The sequence below is a fragment of the Taudactylus pleione genome, unplaced genomic scaffold (assembly GCF_031769625.1).
Source record: "Taudactylus pleione unplaced genomic scaffold, aTauple2 ptg002403l, whole genome shotgun sequence".
Classification (NCBI taxonomy): Eukaryota; Metazoa; Chordata; class Amphibia; order Anura; family Myobatrachidae; genus Taudactylus; species Taudactylus pleione.
The window spans coordinates 222177-247319 of NW_028286789.1; the positions used below are offsets into that span (position 1 = coordinate 222177).

At 47.5% G+C, this 25143-nt stretch overlaps 1 protein-coding gene across 1 annotated transcript; it reads left to right on the forward strand.

The window, feature by feature from the left end:
• The first annotated feature begins 5174 nt into the window (after positions 1-5174).
• On the forward strand, positions 5175-17070 carry LOC148431351 (olfactory receptor 52P1-like). The gene is made up of 2 exons (XM_088466075.1): positions 5175-5241; positions 16115-17070. Exon 2 carries the CDS (start codon positions 16129-16131, stop codon positions 17068-17070), a length of 942 nt encoding a protein of 313 aa, XP_088322201.1. The 5' UTR covers positions 5175-5241; positions 16115-16128.
• Positions 17071-25143: the final 8073 nt, after the last annotated feature.

Sequence of the window (25143 nt, forward strand, 5' to 3'; positions counted from 1 at the left end):
ACAGGTATACAGATACAGGTATACAGGTATACAGATATACAGATACAGGTATACAGATATACAGGTATACAGATATACAGGAATACAGACACAGGTATACAGGTATACAGATATACAGGTATACAGATATACAGATACAGGTATACAGATATACAGGTATACAGATACAGATATACAGATACAGATACAGGTATACAGGTATACAGATATACAGGAATACAGACACAGGTATACAGATATACAGATATACAGGTATACAGGTATACAGATATACAGATATAAAGGTATACAGATACAGGTATACAGATATACAGATATACAGGTATACAGGTATACAGATGCTCCTCACTTAACGGTTCTATTACTACAACTAAGTTGCTAAACAAATTGGTCACTAAATGAGGAGCTGCATAAACTTAATGCAGGTAATCGTTATTATTTATCCTGAATAAAGAAAAGGTCTAAACTCAAACGTGATACTGTAACTGTGTTTAACTTTGCAAAAGTCTTATATACTGTACAGGGCAATTAAAGTTATATAATAAACATTAAGAGTAATATTGTAGTCATTGTACTATGGGCTCCGGCTGGTCAGAGTGCAGGTCGTAAGTCTGAGCGGTTGTTGTACAGAAGGTTGTACAGTGAGGAGCATCTGTATAGTAACAGAACAGGGGACCAGAGGCGTCACCAGGTCTGGTGACACCCGGTGCGCACTCTGGATACCTCCCATGTGCCAAAGGCGCGCCCATCTGGAAAGGGGTGTGGTCTAACTAAAGGAACGCGGCCTCACGGCAGTGGCGTATCTATAATGGGTGCAGTGTGTGCGGGGAACACGGGCCCCCGGGTCCAGGGGGGTCCCGCACCTCACACCCTGCACCCATATTATTTTAAACTTACCTGCCTGTGGTCCCGCGACGGGTGTCAGCACTGCTCGGAATACCTGGAAAATGGACACCACGGCCATTTTCCCAGCGTTCTGCGTATGCACAGTAGACTCCGGGCACACTCTAGTGCCCGGAGCCTACTAATGCTCTGGTGGATGGCCAGCCGCGTCAGTCGGCTGCCGGCCACCGGGAAGAGAGAAGGGGGCCCCGCATGGGGAGTGCACACAGGCCCCCTCCTCTCTTAAGAATGTCTCTCTTAAGAACCAGTTCCACCTCCTCCGGCCCATCTCAGCTTGGCGCCGCAGGGAGGCTCCATTTGCCGGGCGCCCACTGAGATTTTGTAACCAGCAGGCGCCCGGCTCCCTCCCCGCAGCAGCAGCCAGAGCCGGAGGTTAGAGCTCACTCGTGAGCTCCGGTTTCCGGCTCCCGCAGTGCACTATGGGAGAGACTTCATGATGTCTCTCCCATGGTGCAGAGGAGAAGAGCAGCCGAGTGGACCGGTTGGCAGTGGATGCAGGAATGGGCCTTAAGTTAAGTATTAGGTTTTTTGTTGTGCAAGTGGCTTCACTATAGGGGGCACTACTACTGGGGGTATTACTAATGGGGGTATTACTACTGGGGTATTACTACTGGGGGTATTACTATAGGGGGCACTACTACAGGGAGCATTACTATTGGGGGCATTACTACTGGGGGCATTACTATTGGGGGCACTACTACAGGGAGCATTACTATTGGGGCATTACTATTGGGGGCATTACTACTGGGGGCATTACTATTGGGGGCACTACTACAGGGAGCATTACTATTGGGGGCATTGCTACTGGGGGCATTACTTTTGGGGGCACTACTACAGGGAGCATTACTATTGGGGGCATTACTATTGGGAGTACTACCACAGGGGGCATTACTACTGGGGGCATGACTACTGGGGGCATGATCACAGGGGGCATGACTACTGGGGGCACGACTACTGGGTGTACTGCATAAAGGGCACCACTACTGTGGGCTCTGCATACGGGGCACTACCACTATGGGCACTGACACTACTGTGGGCTCTGTATAAGGTCCCCATTGCGCATACCCCCAGTTTGTCAACATTTAATAGGGGCCCCCACATGTTTGTTGCCCAGGGGCCCCCACAGACCTTAATCCGGCCCTGCTCATGATGCCACTGCACTTTGCACTCCTTAGAATATTAGTCCAGTTGGCAGAAGGAATTTACAAATAAGAGACAGACACCAGCGCTCTGGATGTACAGTACAGTACCGGTATACTGAGGGAGAAAGTAACGGCGCAGTCTGACCCTGTCTCACACTAGCAGCTACTTAGCCTACAGTAACACAGTACATGGGGGATACAGTAACCACAGTACATGGGGGATACAGTAACCATAGTACATGGGGGATACAGTAACCACAGTACATGGGGGATACAGTAACCACAGTACATGGGGGATACAGTAACACAGTACATGGGGGATACAGTAAGCACAGTACATGGGGGATACAGTAACACAGTACATGGGGGATACAGTTACACAGTACATGGGGGATACAGTAACCACAGTACATGGGGGATACAGTAAGCACAGTACATGGGGGATACAGTAAGCACAGTACATGGGGGATACAGTAACACAGTACATGGGTGATATAGTAACACAGTACATGGGGGATACAGTAACACAGTACATGGGGGATACAGTAACCACAGTACATGGGGAATACAGTAAGCACAGTACATGGGGGATACAGTAACCACAGTACATGGGGAATACAGTAAGCACAGTACATGGGGGATACAGTAACCACAGTACATGGGGGATACAGTAAGCACAGTACATGGGGGATACAGTAACCACAGTCCATGGGGGATACAGTAAGCACAGTACATGGGGATACAGTAAGCACAGTACATGGGGGATACAGTACCCACGGTACATGGGGGATACAGTAACCACAGTACATGGGGGATATAGTAACCACAATATATGGGGGATACAGTAACCATAGTACATGGGGGATACAGTAAGCACAGTACATGGGGGATACAGTAAGCACAGTACATGGGGGATACAGTACCCACAGTACATGGGGGATACAGTAACCACAGTACATGGGGGATATAGTAACCACAATACATGGGGGATACAGTAACCATAGTACATGGGGGATACAGTAAGCACAGTATATGGGGGCTACAGTACATCTGCTATAATAGTCAGCACATATGCTACGGATCATTTCATCACTTTTTTAAAATGAACTTTATTAACTATTGTCAAAGGTAAATTCCAGTATAATCTGGGGAACATAGGGCCCGATTCAGGCCTGCTCGCTAGATTTGTTCGCATACAGCGACAGTATGCAAATCCCGCGATCGCACAGCAAAGAAATAGTACGCCCACTATGTCTTGGCGTGTGATCGCAGTGTGTATGCAGACGCTCACCAATGTGTCTTCACAACACACATCATCTCCAGGCAGTGTATGCAACAATTGGTAACATCGTGAACCATCGGATGCATACGCAGCACTTGTGGCTGACCATACCCTACCGCACACTTGCCAACTCTCCCTCATTGTCAGGGAGACTCCCTGAAATAGCAGAAATCTCCTGTACAGCACTTACCTCCCCTTGCGTGTCCCAGATGGCCGCTCCTGTCCTTTGCCGGCTCGCGGTATCTTCAGTCTTCAGTCTCCGTCTTCCAGTCTCTGCCTCCGTCTTCTGTCTTCCATATGCAGGCGCTGCCTGTAGTCACGTGACCGCGATCCAGATGAGTGTGGTGAAAGGATAGAGGCTTGTGAGAATAAGTCAGAATAAGCCTGTGGGAATTCTCCTGTCTGTCTCGTGTAGATGCTGCGATTCTCCAACGCGTTTCAGCTTCCGCCTTTCTCAAGGAGCATATTAACATTATTCGGAATTTTCAGTCTGTCTCATCCCCAACAGAGGAGATTGGTGACCATAGTGTTCGTAGTTATATATCACCTCATCTCCCATCCTTAACCCCTCACCTTCAATTGCATTGCATGCATATATTGAGATCAATGCAGCGTCTACATTGACTTTATCATTCTAGTACTTTGCATTTATATTTCCCTGATTTCATGTTTTTCCACTATATATGTTTATGTACTTGTTGAATACTGTTGGATTAAGTAAAACATTTTTTTCTATTTTTATACATCAGTGTGTGTTTAGTACTTATAAGTTTGATCACAATTAGACAGCAACATTACATGGTGTAGCGCTTCAGTACTTTCATAATCATATAGTCAATTTACTTTCTGGAGATGAGACATCTCTAGCTTTCTGAAGCAACTCCCTTATAGGAACCACGATTCATCACAATTAAGCGCTGGTTCCCTTCCATCCCCCCTATTTCTAGACAGAGGAAACACACAAATGAGAAAAAGGCGAGGAGGGTCCGCTGCTAAGGGGAAATCTTTTCTGCTTGGGAGATATGTGTGAGGGGAATCTGTGTGTGTGTGTGGGGGGACACCTGTGCAAGTTGGGCAAATCTGGCTCTGATACTAGCCAGTTCCTCCCCATCCATTCACCTCACAGTGCTTCCCTGCTGCAAATGTACCGACTATTAAACTCTAAAGTCTAAATCTAAATTTAATCTACTCCTAATGGCACCATAATGACGCCCTGATGACTTGCTAATGGCATTTTTTTGAACACACTCCCTCACCCTCTCCCACTGCTCTCCTGTGTGAGATGGCGTCCGATCATGAGGAAGGGACTTTTATATGCAATCCAAAACACGCGAGATACGACGCCAGGAAGATGACGTTTTTCCGTGTTTTGAAATCACTCGGAACCATAAAGTTTGGGTGTGTTCTGTTTCCAGGGAAACCAAACTGCTTATCTCTAACAAATACACAACATTTTCATAAAATAGAGTCCAGTGTACAGGCCTCGCACACATGGGTATAAGTGCAAGTTTCAGAATATATAGGAATATCTGGAGTTTGCATTTAATGGAAATAGGAAATATTTTATTTTATAGTTGTATTTTCTAGAAATCAATTGTAATGAAGGAAGATGTTCCTGTAAATGAGAATTACTGTCCTGCCCGTCCTCTAATGCCGGAAGGGGGATTGCTCAGAGGATTAATTATGTCCTATCTGAGTGGAACCTCCAGGCCTGTGGAACTCCACCCCAAGGACATTATGTAATAATAAATTCCATAGGGGAGGCCTTTCCCTGGCTGTTGTACAGCAGCCCTCCCATACTACACTAGATAAACGTCTACCAGTAACAGATGGATACAGGAGGGCTCGGCGTCGGCCAGGTGTGGATGTCTCGCTGCTGCTTTGGGATTGTTCCCCTTCATTAGATCCATTTTGGTAAGTTATACAATATACAATATATCAGCTTTTACTAACTGACTTGTAACTCATTGTCCGCATGTAAACGATGCATTTTATTATCCAGCTCAGTTACAGAAATCAGTTCTGTGTCCCGTCCAGGCCCAGTGCGTGTTGGCCAACATTCGATCTGGTGGTTCATCATCTTCTCACATTCATGTCATAGTGAGAAGTCAGAAATTCCAGACGACGTTAAAACGTTTGTAAAAATATGTGTGACGTACAGTATTGTACCATTTCCATACTGTTCCCATTTAGTATGAGTAACCCCCATCTCCAACGTGACCCCTACCTGCATTACACGGTATTCAGCTCTGGAGCTTCCCACTCCGGGTGTAAGTGCAGCGATCTAGGCCGCACTAATTCACTGAGCTGAGTACAATTATTCAGCCCAGATAACGAACAAGAAATAAGAAGGGACATTTGGGAGAACAATTTGTACCAATTTGGCCAAATTAAAGGGTACCTAACATGCCAGATGTATCACTCACAGCTCCAAACATAGGGCCTGATTCAGACCCGCTCGCGAGCGCATAGCGCTCACAAACGGGTCGATGGTCGGCCAGTGCACAAGCGCGGCATGCGCAATGCACGTGCACGAGCCCCGGAGCGAGTGAGAACTTCACTCCCTCCGGGGCTCGCTACAAAGCGAGGCGGCTGTCGATGTTGATCGACAGCTCATCCCGTTTTGTAGGCAGGGAGGGGGGGTGGCTGGACAAACGGAGGCGTTCCCGAAGGAACGCCTACCATTTGTGGGCGGCCCTACTGACATCATTCGTGATGTCAGTAGTGAACTTCCTGGCACCCTATAATCATGGGTGATATCTGTCACTTCAGTGGTCAATCTCCATCCGCAATTCACTGATACCCCCCTTATCACATATTACACCTCAGTAACCCATCTCTATTGTTCAATAAAAAGCCAACTACAAATACCACACAACACATTTATTGTTACACATTTATCTTTTCATGATTTCTAACCGGTTCATTTTCTGTTCCTGGTAACAGGTTATTGTGCGACCACTTGTGCTGATAAAGTTGCTTTTGTTGCTCTTTGTAAACTCTTAAATACATAGATTTACAAGAAAAACAAAGTACAATGATTTAGTATGGAGAACGGAGGTCAGGGACTGCAAATAATAGGTGTATAACTCTCATCAGACCCAGAACCCACTTATGTACAGTATGTGCAATATACAAATACAGGTATACAGGTATACAGATATACAGATATACAGGTATACAGATATACAGGTATACAGATACAGGTATACAGGTATACAGATACAGGTATACAGGTATACAGATACAGGTATACAGATACAGGTATACAGATATACAGGTATACAGATATACAGGAATACAGGTATACAGATACAGATATACAGATATACAGGTATACAGATACAGGTATACAGGTATACAGATATACAGATACAGGTATACAGATATACAGGTATACAGATATACAGGAATACAGACACAGGTATACAGGTATACAGATATACAGGTATACAGATATACAGATACAGGTATACAGATATACAGGTATACAGATACAGATATACAGATACAGATACAGGTATACAGGTATACAGATATACAGGAATACAGACACAGGTATACAGATATACAGATATACAGGTATACAGGTATACAGATATACAGATATAAAGGTATACAGATACAGGTATACAGATATACAGATATACAGGTATACAGGTATACAGATGCTCCTCACTTAACGGTTCTATTACTACAACTAAGTTGCTAAACAAATTGGTCACTAAATGAGGAGCTGCATAAACTTAATGCAGGTAATCGTTATTATTTATCCTGAATAAAGAAAAGGTCTAAACTCAAACGTGATACTGTAACTGTGTTTAACTTTGCAAAAGTCTTATATACTGTACAGGGCAATTAAAGTTATATAATAAACATTAAGAGTAATATTGTAGTCATTGTACTATGGGCTCCGGCTGGTCAGAGTGCAGGTCGTAAGTCTGAGCGGTTGTTGTACAGAAGGTTGTACAGTGAGGAGCATCTGTATAGTAACAGAACAGGGGACCAGAGGCGTCACCAGGTCTGGTGACACCCGGTGCGCACTCTGGATACCTCCCATGTGCCAAAGGCGCGCCCATCTGGAAAGGGGTGTGGTCTAACTAAAGGAACGCGGCCTCACGGCAGTGGCGTATCTATAATGGGTGCAGTGTGTGCGGGGAACACGGGCCCCCGGGTCCAGGGGGGTCCCGCACCTCACACCCTGCACCCATATTATTTTAAACTTACCTGCCTGTGGTCCCGCGACGGGTGTCAGCACTGCTCGGAATACCTGGAAAATGGACACCACGGCCATTTTCCCAGCGTTCTGCGTATGCACAGTAGACTCCGGGCACACTCTAGTGCCCGGAGCCTACTAATGCTCTGGTGGATGGCCAGCCGCGTCAGTCGGCTGCCGGCCACCGGGAAGAGAGAAGGGGGCCCCGCATGGGGAGTGCACACAGGCCCCCTCCTCTCTTAAGAATGTCTCTCTTAAGAACCAGTTCCACCTCCTCCGGCCCATCTCAGCTTGGCGCCGCAGGGAGGCTCCATTTGCCGGGCGCCCACTGAGATTTTGTAACCAGCAGGCGCCCGGCTCCCTCCCCGCAGCAGCAGCCAGAGCCGGAGGTTAGAGCTCACTCGTGAGCTCCGGTTTCCGGCTCCCGCAGTGCACTATGGGAGAGACTTCATGATGTCTCTCCCATGGTGCAGAGGAGAAGAGCAGCCGAGTGGACCGGTTGGCAGTGGATGCAGGAATGGGCCTTAAGTTAAGTATTAGGTTTTTTGTTGTGCAAGTGGCTTCACTATAGGGGGCACTACTACTGGGGGTATTACTAATGGGGGTATTACTACTGGGGTATTACTACTGGGGGTATTACTATAGGGGGCACTACTACAGGGAGCATTACTATTGGGGGCATTACTACTGGGGGCATTACTATTGGGGGCACTACTACAGGGAGCATTACTATTGGGGCATTACTATTGGGGGCATTACTACTGGGGGCATTACTATTGGGGGCACTACTACAGGGAGCATTACTATTGGGGGCATTGCTACTGGGGGCATTACTTTTGGGGGCACTACTACAGGGAGCATTACTATTGGGGGCATTACTATTGGGAGTACTACCACAGGGGGCATTACTACTGGGGGCATGACTACTGGGGGCATGATCACAGGGGGCATGACTACTGGGGGCACGACTACTGGGTGTACTGCATAAAGGGCACCACTACTGTGGGCTCTGCATACGGGGCACTACCACTATGGGCACTGACACTACTGTGGGCTCTGTATAAGGTCCCCATTGCGCATACCCCCAGTTTGTCAACATTTAATAGGGGCCCCCACATGTTTGTTGCCCAGGGGCCCCCACAGACCTTAATCCGGCCCTGCTCATGATGCCACTGCACTTTGCACTCCTTAGAATATTAGTCCAGTTGGCAGAAGGAATTTACAAATAAGAGACAGACACCAGCGCTCTGGATGTACAGTACAGTACCGGTATACTGAGGGAGAAAGTAACGGCGCAGTCTGACCCTGTCTCACACTAGCAGCTACTTAGCCTACAGTAACACAGTACATGGGGGATACAGTAACCACAGTACATGGGGGATACAGTAACCATAGTACATGGGGGATACAGTAACCACAGTACATGGGGGATACAGTAACCACAGTACATGGGGGATACAGTAACACAGTACATGGGGGATACAGTAAGCACAGTACATGGGGGATACAGTAACACAGTACATGGGGGATACAGTTACACAGTACATGGGGGATACAGTAACCACAGTACATGGGGGATACAGTAAGCACAGTACATGGGGGATACAGTAAGCACAGTACATGGGGGATACAGTAACACAGTACATGGGTGATATAGTAACACAGTACATGGGGGATACAGTAACACAGTACATGGGGGATACAGTAACCACAGTACATGGGGAATACAGTAAGCACAGTACATGGGGGATACAGTAACCACAGTACATGGGGAATACAGTAAGCACAGTACATGGGGGATACAGTAACCACAGTACATGGGGGATACAGTAAGCACAGTACATGGGGGATACAGTAACCACAGTCCATGGGGGATACAGTAAGCACAGTACATGGGGATACAGTAAGCACAGTACATGGGGGATACAGTACCCACGGTACATGGGGGATACAGTAACCACAGTACATGGGGGATATAGTAACCACAATATATGGGGGATACAGTAACCATAGTACATGGGGGATACAGTAAGCACAGTACATGGGGGATACAGTAAGCACAGTACATGGGGGATACAGTACCCACAGTACATGGGGGATACAGTAACCACAGTACATGGGGGATATAGTAACCACAATACATGGGGGATACAGTAACCATAGTACATGGGGGATACAGTAAGCACAGTATATGGGGGCTACAGTACATCTGCTATAATAGTCAGCACATATGCTACGGATCATTTCATCACTTTTTTAAAATGAACTTTATTAACTATTGTCAAAGGTAAATTCCAGTATAATCTGGGGAACATAGGGCCCGATTCAGGCCTGCTCGCTAGATTTGTTCGCATACAGCGACAGTATGCAAATCCCGCGATCGCACAGCAAAGAAATAGTACGCCCACTATGTCTTGGCGTGTGATCGCAGTGTGTATGCAGACGCTCACCAATGTGTCTTCACAACACACATCATCTCCAGGCAGTGTATGCAACAATTGGTAACATCGTGAACCATCGGATGCATACGCAGCACTTGTGGCTGACCATACCCTACCGCACACTTGCCAACTCTCCCTCATTGTCAGGGAGACTCCCTGAAATAGCAGAAATCTCCCTGACTCCCTGAAGAGTCTAACAATCTCCCTCATTACAGCTTACCCCATTATGTAGCTGTTATATAAAAAAAACAGAGATATGTACATTGAAATGGGATCATTAGTATAATTTCTCTGCAGATATGTGTAGGCATAATGATCCCTATGGCTACATATATTTTCTGAGAAGTATCAGTGTTTTTTTAATCAACAAATAGACCTTACTAACTGCTTTGGGGCTCATTTACATTTGGATATAAGTAAATTTTATGACACGCCCCTCACATGTAGCAGTACACGCCCCTCACATGTAGCAGTACACGCCTCTCACATGTAGCAGTACACGCCCAGTTTACAGCGCATTCATAGGTGCTGCTTTCACAATCTCCATGAAAAGCTTTTTCAAAAGTAGGTAAGCATGCCCTACCGCAAGCACTGCGAGTGCTTCAGTGTGTAATTCAGCCATGTGACGCGTACTATGACGCTGCGTCTTAATTATGCGTACCTCTGAAATGAAGGTAACACACTCAGGCACGCCTGCATTCGCACCACCACTCCCCCATTTCCATCGACCAACCCGTTACCACACACAAGCGGCTCGTCCTATCACTCAAGCTAGTGAGGAGTCTGTACACAAGGGGCGATCGCTTTGTGATCGCACAGACTGTTTCGCGCACGCGCCATATGATGTGTATGCATACACAGACTGCGTGCAAATCATCCTAGCGAGCGGGTCTAAATCGGGCCCATAATTACCTTCATGCCCTAAAAGCAGGGGTGACCAACCAGTCAGAGGCAAAGAGACAAAAAATACCTATAGCTAATTTATAGAGCTTACAGAAAGCGTGCACTAAGGCTGTCACACGGCCACGCCCCATTTTTGTACACACGCCTTTGGTATGACATTTACAGGAGCATGACCTATTCGTGCCAATTATGCAGTGCCCCCTGTATTTGTGCCCCTTATGCACTGCCCCCTGTATTTGTGCCCATTATGCAGTGCCCCCTGTATTTGTGCCCCTTAAGCAGTGCCCCCTGTATTTGTGCCCCTTAGGCAGTGCCCCCTGTATTTGTGTCCCTTATGCAGTGCCTCCTGTATTTGTACCCATTAAGCAGTGCCCCCTGTATTTGTGCCCCTTATGCAGTGCCCCCTGTATTTGTGTCCCTTATGCAGTGCCCCTATATTTGTGGCCCTTATGCAGTGCCCTCTGTATTTGTGGCCCTTATGCTGTGCCTCCTGTATTTGTGGCCCTTATGCAGTGCCCCCTGTATTTGTGCCCCTTATACAGTGCCCCCAGTATTTGTGCCCCTTATGCAGTGCCTCCTGTATTTGTGTCCCTTATGCAGTGCCCCCTGTATTTGTGCCCCTTATGCAGTGCCTCCTGTATTTGTGGCCCTTATGCAGTGCCCCCTGTATTTGTGCCCATTATGCAGTGCCTCCTGTATTTGTGCCCCTTATGCAGTGCCCCCTGTATTTGTGCCCCCTGTATTTGTGCCCCTTAGGCAGTGCCCCCTGTATTTGTGCCCCTTATGCAGTGCCTCCTGTATTTGTGCCCCCTGTATTTGTGCCCCTTATGCAGTGCCCCCTGTATTTGTGTCCCTTATGCAGTGCCCCCTGTATTTGTGCCCATTATGCAGTGCCCCCTGTATTTGTGCCCCTTATGCAGTGCCCCCTGTATTTGTGCCCCTTATGCAGTGCCCCCTGTATTTGTGCCCCTTATGCAGTGCCCCCTGTATTTGTGCCCCTTATGCAGTGCCCCCTGTATTTGTGCCCCTTATGCAGTGCCCCCTGTATTTGTGCCCCTTATGCAGTACCCCCTGTATTTGTGCCCCTTATGCAGTGCCCCCTGTATTTGTGCCCCTTATGCAGTGCCCCCTGTATTTGTGCCCCTTATGCAGTGCCCCCTGTATTTGTGCCCCTTATGCAGTGCCCCCTGTATTTGTGCCCCTTATGCAGTGCCCTCTGTATTTGTGCCCCTTATGCAGTGCCCCCTGTATTTGTGCCCCTTATGCAGTGCCCCCTGTATTTGTGCCCCTTATGCAGTGCCCTCTGTATTTGTGCCCCTTATGCAGTGCCCCCTGTATTTGTGCCCCTTATGCAGTGCCCCCTGTATTTGTGCCCCTTATGCAGTGCCCCCTGTATTTGTGCCCCTTATGCAGTGCTCCCTGTATCTGTGCTCCTTGTGCTGTGAATCCTGTATTTGTGCCCCATATGCAGTGCCCCATGTATTTGTGCCCCTATTCAGTGCCCCCTGTATTTGTGCCCCTTATGCAGTGCCCCCTGTATTTGTGCCCCTTATGCAGTCCCCTCTGTATTTGTGTCCCTTATGCAGTGCCCCCTGTATTTGTGCCCCTTATGCATTGCCCCCTGTATTTGTGCCCCTTATGCAGTGCCCCCTGCATCTGTGCTCCTTATGCAGTGCCACCTGTATTTGTGCCCCTTATGCAGTGTACCCTGTATTTGTGCCCCATATGCAGTGCCCCATGTATTTGTGCCCCTTATGCAGACCCTCTGTATTTGTGCCCCTTATGCAGTGCTCCCTGTATTTGTGCCCCTTATGCAGTGCCCCCTGTATTTGTGCCCCTTATGCAGTGTATTCTGTATTTGTGCCCCTTATGCAGTGCCTCCTGTATTTGTGGCCCTTATGCAGTGCCTCCTGTATTTGTGCCCCTTATGCAGTGCCCCCTGTATATGTGCCCCTTATGCAGTGCCCCCTGTATTTGTGCCCCTTATGCAGTGCCCCCTGTATTTGTGCCCCTTATGCAGTGCCCCCTGTATTTGTGGCCCTTATGCAGTGTATTCTGTATTTGTGCCCCTTGTAGTTGTGCCCCTTATGCAGTGCCCCCTGTATTTGTGCCCCTTATGCAGTGCCTCTTATGCTGTGCCCCCTGTATGTGTGCCCCTTATGCAGTGCCCCCTGTATTTGTGCCCCTTATGCAGTGCCCCCTGTATTTGCACCTCTTATGCAGTGCCCCCTGTATTTGTGCCCCTTATGCAGTGCCCCCTGTATTTGTGCCCCTTATGCAGTGCCCCCTGTATTTGTGCCCCTTATGCAGTGCCCCTATATTTGTGGCCCTTATGCAGTGCCCTCTGTATTTGTGCCCCTTATGCTGTGCCCCCTGTATTTGCACCTCTTATGCAGTGCCCCCTGTATTTGTGGCCCTTATGCAGTGCCCCCTGTATTTGTGCCCCTTGTAGTTGTGCCACTTATGCAGTGCCCCCTTCTTGTTGTGCCCCTTATGCAGTGCCCCATGTATTTGTGCCCCTTATGCAGTGCCTCTTATGCTGTGCCCCCTGTATGTGTGCCCCTTATGCAGTGCCCCCTGTATTTGTGCCCCTTATGCAGTGCCCCCTGTATTTGCACCTCTTATGCAGTGCCCCCTGTATTTGTGCCCCTTATGTAGTGCCCCCTGTATTTGTGCCCCTTATGCAGTGCTCGCTGTATTTGTGCCCCTTATGCAGTGCCCCTATATTTGTGGCCCTTATGCAGTGCCCTCTGTATTTGTGCCCCTTATGCAGTGCCCCCTGTATTTGCGGCCCTTATGCAGTGCCCCCTGTATTTGTGCCCCTTGTAGTTGTGCCACTTATGCAGTGCCCCCTTCTTGTTGTGCCCCTTAAGCTGGCTACATTATACTCCAATGCAACTGTGTATTATTAACATAGGGTCTGATTCAGAGCCACTTGTAAGTGGCAGCTCATTCGCTCCGAGTGATGTTTGGCCAACTGCGCATGCGTACAGATCGTTATACGCATGCGCGAACCAGTCTGTGCGGTCGAAATTCATGTGCTCGCAAAATAGCGAATGCCTGCTAATTTGAGTGACAGAATGAGGCGTATGTGGGTGGTAACAGGGGAAGGTGCTTGAAAACGGGGAGTGGAAATCAGAACGCAGGCATGCTTAAAGGTCAAAATGGGCGTTTTATGGGTGTGCATAATTAAAAAAGCAGCGTCATTAACCACGTCACTGGGTTATTTTATAGCCAGAACTGCTCGCAAAATTGTGGTAGCAAAAACCGACCACAAGAATAGCGAGCAGTTCATACCCTGTTCGATGTACTCGATTAATCTAATAAATAGCGGACATGACGTAGGATGCGAGCGGCCAGGGGGCGTAGTTTCCCAAAAAACGACCGCAAGTTTTGTTCGCTCGTTCAGACCTAGAGGCGTGAACAGATCGCAAACAGCGAACGGTTCATTTGAATAGCCACCCCTATTTTCAGGACGAGCGAGCGCTAATTGCGTCCGGCTCTGAATGAGGGCCATAGATATAACATACTCCAAAATACATGTCCTATTTAATTAAAACCATTCCTGAGCCTTTAACAATAAATTAGCCAAAAGTAAATGCCTCTAAGCACATAAATATTAATTGGGAGGGGAGGTGCCAGAGGTTCTACACTGGGGTGCTGACAGGGGGAGTGGCTGAAGTCAGTGGGTGTGTCGGGGGCGTGCTGGTATCAGAGACTGCTCTGCAGACACAGGCAGACAAATACCGCCTGACATTCTGTGCAGCTATGGGGTTACTCAGAAGTCCGATGGCACAGCCGATATCCGCTCGATGGTGTGCCTTTGTGCACCCCCGGTAGATTAGAACTGCAACTGGGGGGTGTCTGCAGCATTAGCATAATAATGAGGAAGGAGGGGGAGATTGTCAGGTCTGGGGTATGTTTCCAATTGAGGGGTGGGGCGTTTTGGGTATATTCATAATTGAGGCAGGCTGGGAACATTTTTATTGAAGAGGGGTGTGGTGCGTGTGTCAGGTCTGGGGTCTTCTTGTTAATGTAATAAAACATTGGGAATAATAATTTATTATTTATTTTACCAATATGAAGTAGTCACTATTTGTGTTGGTGTATAAGTAACAGATTGTTAAAACTAGATCTGGCGTAAGGACAAACAAAGTAAGACCCTCATTCAGAGGTGGTCGCAAGAAGCGATCCCACTCTCTGAATGAGGTAGGGCGCTTCCTTTTTTTTTTGTGCGGCCTCCTGGTCGCTAGCTAAGCTGTGGGTTACCACCCACAGCTTAGCGACCGACCAGGGTGATGGTCTCCGTTTTCGAAACCACCCCCCCGCCCCGCCTACAAAACGGGGCGAGCTGTCGATCAACATCGACAGCCGGCCCTTTTGTAGAGAGCTCCGGAGCGAGAGAGTTTCCCTCTCGCTCCGGGGCTTGTGCGCATGCGCAGGGCTAGCCATTGTCCCGGTTGCAAGCGCATCAGCGCTTGCAACCGGGTCTGAATGAGACCCTAAATGTGTAAAGAGTGTAAATGAAACACTTACACGGGTGAGAGTCATAAAGGACTGTTCCTGCAACCATCCTAAGGACTGGAAAAATTACCAAAAGAATAGTAAAGAATTTTCGGAAACTAAAGCAAATTTTCATTAAATGTAATTGAATAAATAGATATTTATTTGTGATTTTTTTTGACACCATTATGAGTGGTAAAGAGAACAACTCTATCACCGCTAAAGGTGGCCTGCTGATAAATAGGCCAATGAGAGACATAGAAAGTAATATGACTGACTTATTGTTATATATTGTGATCCTTTATTTATATGGTGCCACAAGGGGTACACAGCGCCTCACATAGTGACTTACAGTACAGAACATTACAGAACATGGACACGGTTTATAAATATTGCTGCTTCAGCATAGTACCCAAATAATCAGCAGAGTAGCAGCACCCAAAGGTTGGGCGCTGTTTTGTAGACAGTGGGGAGAAGATGGTGGTTTAGGTGCAGGAAGGAAAAGCACATTAGGGAAGAGGGCCCTGCTCATGAGAGCTTACAGTCTACAGGGGAGGGACAGATAGACAGACAGGGGGGACATTATGTGCAATGTTATTACATTTCTGAATTACATAAGAATAGAGAAACATTTTCATATGAATTATCACAGCACGCATGCAGACCCCATTGCATACCCCAGGTATTTTGGAGAAATTAACTATTATCTTCATTTTATTTACAGAAACAATAAATGCGATGACTGATCACAATGAGACTTTCTACCAACCGGAGAATTTCATTTTGATTGGGATCCCTGGCCTGGAGTTCGTCCAGTTCTGGTTCTCCATCCCTATGTGTGCCATGTATGTTCTCACCATCCTGGGGAACAGCATCTTGCTCTGCATCATTATTCCACAAGAGACCTTTCACAAACCAATGTATCTGTTCCTCTCTATGATGTCAGTGATTGACCTTGTGGCATCAGCAACCACCACTCCAAAAATCCTCTGCATCTTCTGGTTCAGTTGCGGGGAGATTGACTTCAATGCGTGTCTGGCCCAACTCTTCTTCATCCATGCCCTCTCCATGATGGAGTCTACAGTTCTCTTGGCTATGGCGTTTGACCGCTATGTCGCCATTTGTCACCCTCTCAGATACACCTCGATCCTAACTAACCCCACTATTGCCAGGATTGGGGTTATAGCAATAATTAGAGGCTCATTCTTCATGGCCCCAGCTCCATTCCTGATAAGGAGGTTGTCCTACTGCAGGACCAACATCATCTCTCACACCTACTGTGAGCATATGGCTGTGGTGAAGATCGCTTGCATGGACACCACCATAAATCAGATGTACGGTATAACTGTGGCTCTGCTGGTGATAGCCGTAGATATTATATGTATAACTGTGTCATATTGTGCCATCGTTAGGGCGGTCTTTAGACTTTCCTCCAGGGCCGCTCGTAGCAAGGCTCTAGGTACCTGCGGCCCCCACATCTGTGTCATCCTGATCTCCTACATCCCGGCTCTCTTCTCCTTCTTCTCACATAGGTTTGGACATAACATCCCTCTGCACATCCACATAATTCTCGCTAACCTGTATATCCTCATTCCACCCATGTGCAATCCCATGATCTATGGGGCAAGGACCAAGGAGATTCGGGACAGGGTAGTCGTCATATTCCAAGAGCTGCTTTAAGATTCTGATTTTCTACACGGCAGTAATAATTTAGTGGCCACATCTCTCTTAAAGGTTTTCACTCTGCTGTAATAGTATTTGTGCGACGAACAGAACTGTTAATTCTCCCGGCAATGTAATATTGGCCATTGACTCTCTCTGGGTCTGGACTGAGAAGGGAGCAGCACCCTGAGAATGGAGGAGATTGTGTTATCTTGTCATGAAGATTTTCAGAACAGTATGTAACACACCAGATACAGCCCGTGTAACCACTGTGATATTTCTGTGCCAAATCACTAACGGACAGCACAAAACATAAAACATAACTGATGAATCTGTTTTATGGGCAGAAAGTACCAAAGTAGACCAGCAAGCATTAGAAATAAATACTATGTCAATTGCAAACCAGTATCGGGAATACAGTACTACAGTGCGTATGATAATATTGCTCATTGCGTGTTATAATGGGCTCCGGGCCGTGTGTGAGAGGACTGCACAGTGTCTATGAAAAGTGAAGCAAATACCGAATAATAAAATAACCAAAAAATACACCCTAACATGGTCGTTATCATTATCGTATGCATTTCTGTTTATAATATTATAGATTCACTTTCATTGCTCAAAAATTATACCAATGTAACCCCTGCTCACCGGTATTGGGGAAAATAGTTTAGTCTTCAATTGGAGGGTTCTGTGTACTAAGCCTTGGATAAAGAAAAAGTAAACAGATAAAGTACCAGCCAATCAGCTCCTGTTATTATACAAAGGCAGATTCTCGCATTACCATAATAGAGTTATCAGACAGGAAAGTGGATGCATCCAGCTCACAGTCAGCCCCATTATCTATAACAATGGTTCTCAAACTCTGTCCTCAGGACCCCACACACCTCACATCTCCCAGGTCACCCAGCAGGTGCACAGGTGTATTCATTACTCACTGACACATTTCCCAGGTCACCCAGCAGGTGCACAGGTGTATTCATTACTCACTGACACATTTCCCAGGTCACCCAGCAGGAGCACCGGTGTACTCATTACTCACTGACACATTTCCCAGGTCACCCAGCAGGAGCACAGGTGTAATCATTACTCACTGACACATTTCCCAGGTCACCCAGCAGGAGCACAGGTGTAATCATTACTCACTGACACATTTCCCAGGTCACCCAGCAGGAGCACAGGTGTAATCATTACTCACTGACACATTTCCCAGGTTACCCAGCAAGTGCTCAGGTGTAATCATTATTCACTGACACATTTCCCAGGTCACCCAGCAGGTGCATAGGTGTAATCATTACTCACTGACACATTTCCCAGGTCACCCAGCAGGAGCACAGGTGTAATCATTACTCACTGACACATTTCCCAGGTCACCCAGCAGGTGCATAGGTGTAAACATTACTCACTGACACATTTCCCAGGTCACCCAGCAGGAGCACAGGTGTAATCATTACTCACTGACACATTTCCCAGGTTACCCAGCAAGTGCTCAGGTGTAATCATTATTCACTGACACATTTCCCAGGTCACCCAGCAGGTGCACAGGTGTAATCATTACTCACTGACACATTTCCCAGGTCACCCAGCAGGTGCACAGGTGTAATAATTACTCACTGACACATTTCCCAGGTCACCCAGCAGGTGCACAGGTGTATTCATTACTCACTGACACATTTCCCAGGTCACCCAGCAGGTGCACAGGTGTATTCATTACTCACTGACACATTTTCCAGGTCACCCAGCAGGAGCACAGGTGTATTCATTATTCACTGACACATTTCCCAGGTTACCCAGCAGGTGCACAGGTGTATTCATTATTCACTGACACATTTCCCAGGTCACCCAGCAGGAGCACAGGTGTACTCATTACTCACTGACACATTTCCCAGGTCACCCAGCAGGAGCACAGGTGTATTCATTACTCACTGACACATTTCCCAGGTCACCCAGCAGGAGCACAGGTGTAATCATTACTCACTGACACATTTCCCAGGTTACCCAGCAAGTGCTCAGGTGTAATCATTATTCACTGACACATTTCCCAGGTCACCCAGCAGGTGCACAGGTGTATTCATTACTCACTGACACATTTCCCAGGTCACCTAGCAGGTGCACAGGTGTACTCATTACTCACTGACACATTTCCCAGGTCACCCAGCAGGAGCACAGGTGTAGTCATTACTCACTGACACATTTCCCAGGTCACCCAGCAGGAGCACAGGTGTATTCATTACTCACTGACACATTTCCCAGGTCACCCAGCAGGAGCACAGGTGTATTCATTACTCACTGACACATTTCCCAGGTCACCCAGCAGGAGCACAGGTGTATTCATTACTCACTGACACATTTCCCAGGTCACCCAGCAGGAGCACAGGTGTATTCATTACTCACTGACACATTTCCCAGGTCACCTAGCAGGTGCACAGGTGTATTCATTACTCACTGACACATTTCCCAGGTCACCCAGCAGGAGCACAGGTGTAATCATTACTCACTGACACATTTCCCAGGTTACCCAGCAAGTGCTCAGGTGTATTCATTATTCACTGACACATTTCCCAGGTCACCCAGAAGGTGCATAGGTGTATTCATTATTCACTGACACATTTCCCAGGTCACCCAGCAGGAGCACAGGTGTAATCATTACTCACTGACACATTTCCCAGGTCACCCAGCAGGAGCACAGGTGTAATCATTACTCACTGACACATTTCCCAGGTTACCCAGCAAGTGCTCAGGTGTAATCATTATTCACTGACACATTTCCCAGGTCACCCAGCAGGTGCATAGGTGTAATCATGACTCACTGACACATTTCCCATGTCACACAGCAGGAGCACAGGTGTACTCATTACTCACTGACACATTTCCCAGGTCACCCAGCAGGAGCACAGGTGTAATCATTACTCACTGACACATTTCCCAGGTCACCCAGCAGGAGCACAGGTGTAATCATTACTCACTGACACATTTCCCAGGTCACCCAGCAGGAGCACAGGTGTAATCATTACTCACTGACACATTTCCCAGGTTACCCAGCAAGTGCTCAGGTGTAATCATTATTCACTGACACATTTCCCAGGTCACCCAGCAGGTGCACAGGTGTATTCATTACTCACTGACACATTTCCCAAGTCACCCAGCAGGTGCACAGGTGTATTCATTACTCACTGACACATTTCCCAGGTCACCCAGCAGGAGCACCGGTGTACTCATTACTCACTGACACATTTCCCAGGTCACCCAGCAGGAGCACAGGTGTAATCATTACTCACTGACACATTTCCCAGGTCACCCAGCAGGAGCACAGGTGTAATCATTACTCACTGACACATTTCCCAGGTCACCCAGCAGGAGCACAGGTGTAATCATTACTCACTGACACATTTCCCAGGTTACCCAGCAAGTGCTCAGGTGTAATCATTATTCACTGACACATTTCCCAGGTCACCCAGCAGGTGCATAGGTGTAATCATTACTCACTGACACATTTCCCAGGTCACCCAACAGGAGCACAGGTGTAATCATTACTCACTGACACATTTCCCAGGTCACCCAGCAGGTGCATAGGTGTAAACATTACTCACTGACACATTTCCCAGGTCACCCAGCAGGAGCACAGGTGTAATCATTACTCACTGACACATTTCCCAGGTTACCCAGCAAGTGCTCAGGTGTAATCATTATTCACTGACACATTTCCCAGGTCACCCAGCAGGTGCACAGGTGTAATCATTACTCACTGACACATTTCCCAGGTCACCCAGCAGGTGCACAGGTGTAGTCATTACTCACTGACACATTTCCCAGGTCACCCAGCAGGTGCACAGGTGTAATAATTACTCACTGACACATTTCCCAGGTCACCCAGCAGGTGCACAGGTGTATTCATTACTCACTGACACATTTCCCAGGTCACCCAGCAGGTGCACAGGTGTATTCATTACTCACTGACACATTTTCCAGGTCACCCAGCAGGAGCACAGGTGTATTCATTATTCACTGACACATTTCCCAGGTCACCCAGCAGGAGCACAGGTGTACTCATTACTCACTGACACATTTCCCAGGTCACCCAGCAGGAGCACAGGTGTATTCATTACTCACTGACACATTTCCCAGGTCACCCAGCAGGAGCACAGGTGTAATCATTACTCACTGACACATTTCCCAGGTTACCCAGCAAGTGCTCAGGTGTAATCATTATTCACTGACACATTTCCCAGGTCACCCAGCAGGTGCACAGGTGTATTCATTACTCACTGACACATTTCCCAGGTCACCTAGCAGGTGCACAGGTGTATTCATTACTCACTGACACATTTCCCAGGTCACCCAGCAGGAGCACAGGTGTATTCATTACTCACTGACACATTTCCCAGGTCACCTAGCAGGTGCACAGGTGTATTCATTACTCACTGACACATTTCCCAGGTCACCCAGCAGGAGCACAGGTGTATTCATTACTCACTGACACATTTCCCAGGTCACCTAGCAGGTGCACAGGTGTATTCATTACTCACTGACACATTTCCCAGGTCACCCAGCAGGAGCACAGGTGTAATCATTACTCACTGACACATTTCCCAGGTTACCCAGCAAGTGCTCAGGTGTATTCATTATTCACTGACACATTTCCCAGGTCACCCAGCAGGTGCACAGGTGTATTCATTACTCACTGACACATTTCCCAGGTCACCTAGCAGGTGCACAGGTGTATTCATTACTCACTGACACATTTCCCAGGTCACCCAGCAGGAGCACAGGTGTAATCATTACTCACTGACACATTTCCCAGGTTACCCAGCAAGTGCTCAGGTGTATTCATTATTCACTGACACATTTCCCAGGTCACCCAGAAGGTGCACAGGTGTACTCATTACTCACTGACACATTTCCCAGGTCACCTAGCAGGTGCACAGGTGTATTCATTATTCACTGACACATTTCCCAGGTCACCCAGCAGGAGCACAGGTGTAATCATTACTCACTGACACATTTCCCAGGTCACCCAGCAGGAGCACAGGTGTAATCATTACTCACTGACACATTTCCCAGGTTACCCAGCAAGTGCTCAGGTGTAATCATTATTCACTGACACATTTCCCAGGTCACCCAGCAGGTGCACAGGTGTATTCATTACTCACTGACACATTTCCCAGGTCACCTAGCAGGTGCACAGGTGTATTTATTATTCACTGACACATTTCCCAGGTCACCCAGCAGGAGCACAGGTGTATTCATTACTCACTGACACATTTCCCAGGTCACCCAGCAGGAGCACAGGTGTATTCATTACTCACTGACACATTTCCCAGGTCACCTAGCAGGTGCACAGGTGTATTCATTACTCACTGACACATTTCCCAGGTCACCCAGCAGGAGCACAGGTGTAATCATTACTCACTGACACATTTCCCAGGTTACCCAGCAAGTGCTCAGGTGTATTCATTATTCACTGACACATTTCCCAGGTCACCCAGAAGGTGCATAGGTGTATTCATTATTCACTGACACATTTCCCAGGTCACCCAGCAGGAGCACAGGTGTAATCATTACTCACTGACACATTTCCCAGGTCACCCAGCAGGAGCACAGGTGTAATCATTACTCACTGACACATTTCCCAGGTTACCCAGCAAGTGCTCAGGTGTAATCATTATTCACTGACACATTTCCCAGGTCACCCAGCAGGTGCATAGGTGTAATCATTACTCACTGACACATTTCCCATGTCACCCAGCAGGAGCACAGGTGTACTCATTACTCACGCTCACATTTCCCAGGTCACCCAGCAGGAGCACAGGTGTAATCATTACTCACTGACACATTTCCCAGGTCACCCAGCAGGAGCACAGGTGTAATCATTACTCACTGACACATTTCCCAGGTCACCCAGCAGGAGCACAGGTGTAATCATTACTCACTGACACATTTCCCAGGTTACCCAGCAAGTGCTCAGGTGTAATCATTATTCACTGACACATTTCCCAGGTCACCCAGCAGGTGCATAGGTGTAATCATTACTCACTGACACATTTCCCAGGTCACCCAGCAGGAGCACAGGTGTAATCATTACTCACTGACACATTTCCCAGGTTACCCAGCAAGTGCTCAGGTGTAATCATTATCCACTGACACATTTCCCAGGTCACCCAGCAGGTGCATAGGTGTAATCACTACTCACTGACACATTTCCCAGGTCACCCAGCAGGAGCACAGGTGTACTCATTACTCACTGACACATTTTAAAAGAGCCACAGGTGGAGCTAATTATTTCACTTGTGATTCTGTGAGGAGACCTGGAAAACAGGAGACCTGGAAAACATGCACTGTTTGGGTTCCTGAGGACAGAGTTTGAGAACCTGTGATCTATAGTAATCAGGATACCAGTGACTGTGATGGGCAATAAGGGTTAGTGAAGAAATTGTGGTATGTATCAACACACGTCCTGCTAACTCCAAATAACAATAGCAGTGTATTCCAGTTACTGTATATATATATATATATATATATATATATATATATACGACAGGAGATAGATCACTGAGATCTTAATGACGTCAGTACTGTGTAGGTCACCAGTGATTACTACAGACACCCTACTTAGCAAACTGGCCACAAGTTCCTGGACAGCGGCAGGCGGTATGTCCTGCCATTCTGCCTTATATACAGTGACCAACTGTGACCATGAGGAAGGGCGAGTCAGCCAAGATCGCACTCGTCGCCCCAATTTCACCCAGAGGTTCTCAATGGGGTTGAGATCTGGAACATGAGAGGTGGCCTTGTCATCCTGATAACACATTCGTCGTTTCCATAGAACTACAAGTACATGGGCCTCCTACCAAGTGTCCATGTACAAACCACCACATTAGTGGCCATTTGGAAATTGTGTGCAATGTTATGCATGGGACTATTTTGCTTGCGCAGGGGTTGTCCAATCACATTTGTGTACTGTACATAGGGCCTGATTAAGCACGGATCGCAATATAGGGTACACACGCAGTTCAGTGCGATTGTAAGATAATCTATTGCGATCGCAATGCCGCCACGGCACTACATAATTGATGCCCACTTTACCTTACCCACACATCAGGGTTAACAAGACTGTGAAAACATCGGTACAATCGAGTATCATCAGACCCATACGCACAGATAAGGCAGGTCAGACCTCACTCAGGAATTGCTAACTTCAGCGCACGCTATGAGGCCTCAGGCTGTGTATGGTATTGCAGTGGCTAATTTATGTACGCCCCTGCAACACTGTTGAAACGCACCGGCACGCCTGCGTTCGCCCGACCACCCCTTGTTACCACCTTCAAACGGCACTTCATGTCAATCACTCTGCGATGGGTTCCAATCACAGTGGCTGGTTCGCGCACACGCACTGCGATGCTTACGCATTGCGAAATAATTGGCCCATTGCGTACATATTACCAACTGCGATCCAAGCTGAATCAGGACCATAGTGTAGATAGATATATTACTAGATAGATAGATTGATTAATTTAGGGATGTATGGGCCTGATTCAGAGCCGCTCGCTAGATGCGATCGCTCGCATGATGTGTATGCAAATTGCGTAGGCAGTGCTATCGTACACAGCAATGCATTAGCGCGCCCAGTATTTCTTAAAGAGCGATCACATAGTGTATGCAGACACCCACCAGCCTGTCTTAAGACGCCCACTTGTGCACGTCATGTCCACCATCCGTCATGCTACCATCGGTACATCGGATGCTATCGCAGCGCTTGTGGTTGACCATACCCTGTCGCAAGCACTGCGAGCACGTCAGTGTTGCCAGATGACGTGTACTATGATGCTGTCTTATAATTATGTACACCTCTAACACGCCGGTGAGATGCTCAGGCACGCCTGTGTTTGCACCTCCACTCCCCCGTTTTTAATGGCCAGCCCCTGTTACCACCTACAAACGGCTTCTCCTGTCACTCACTCTACTGGGCTGTCTATGCGCAGCGAGCGCATGCATTGGGAACTTTCGCTAAGGCATGCACACAATTCAGAAACACTGCATACCATCGGCAGCTGTGAGAGGATGCATCTTGGCGAGCAGCTCTGAATCAGGCCCTAT

Excerpts from the sequence above, each read along its gene's own strand:
- LOC148431351 (XM_088466075.1), top strand. The coding sequence starts at position 16,129 with ATGACTGATCACAATGAGACTTTCTACCAACCGGAGAATTTCATTTTG.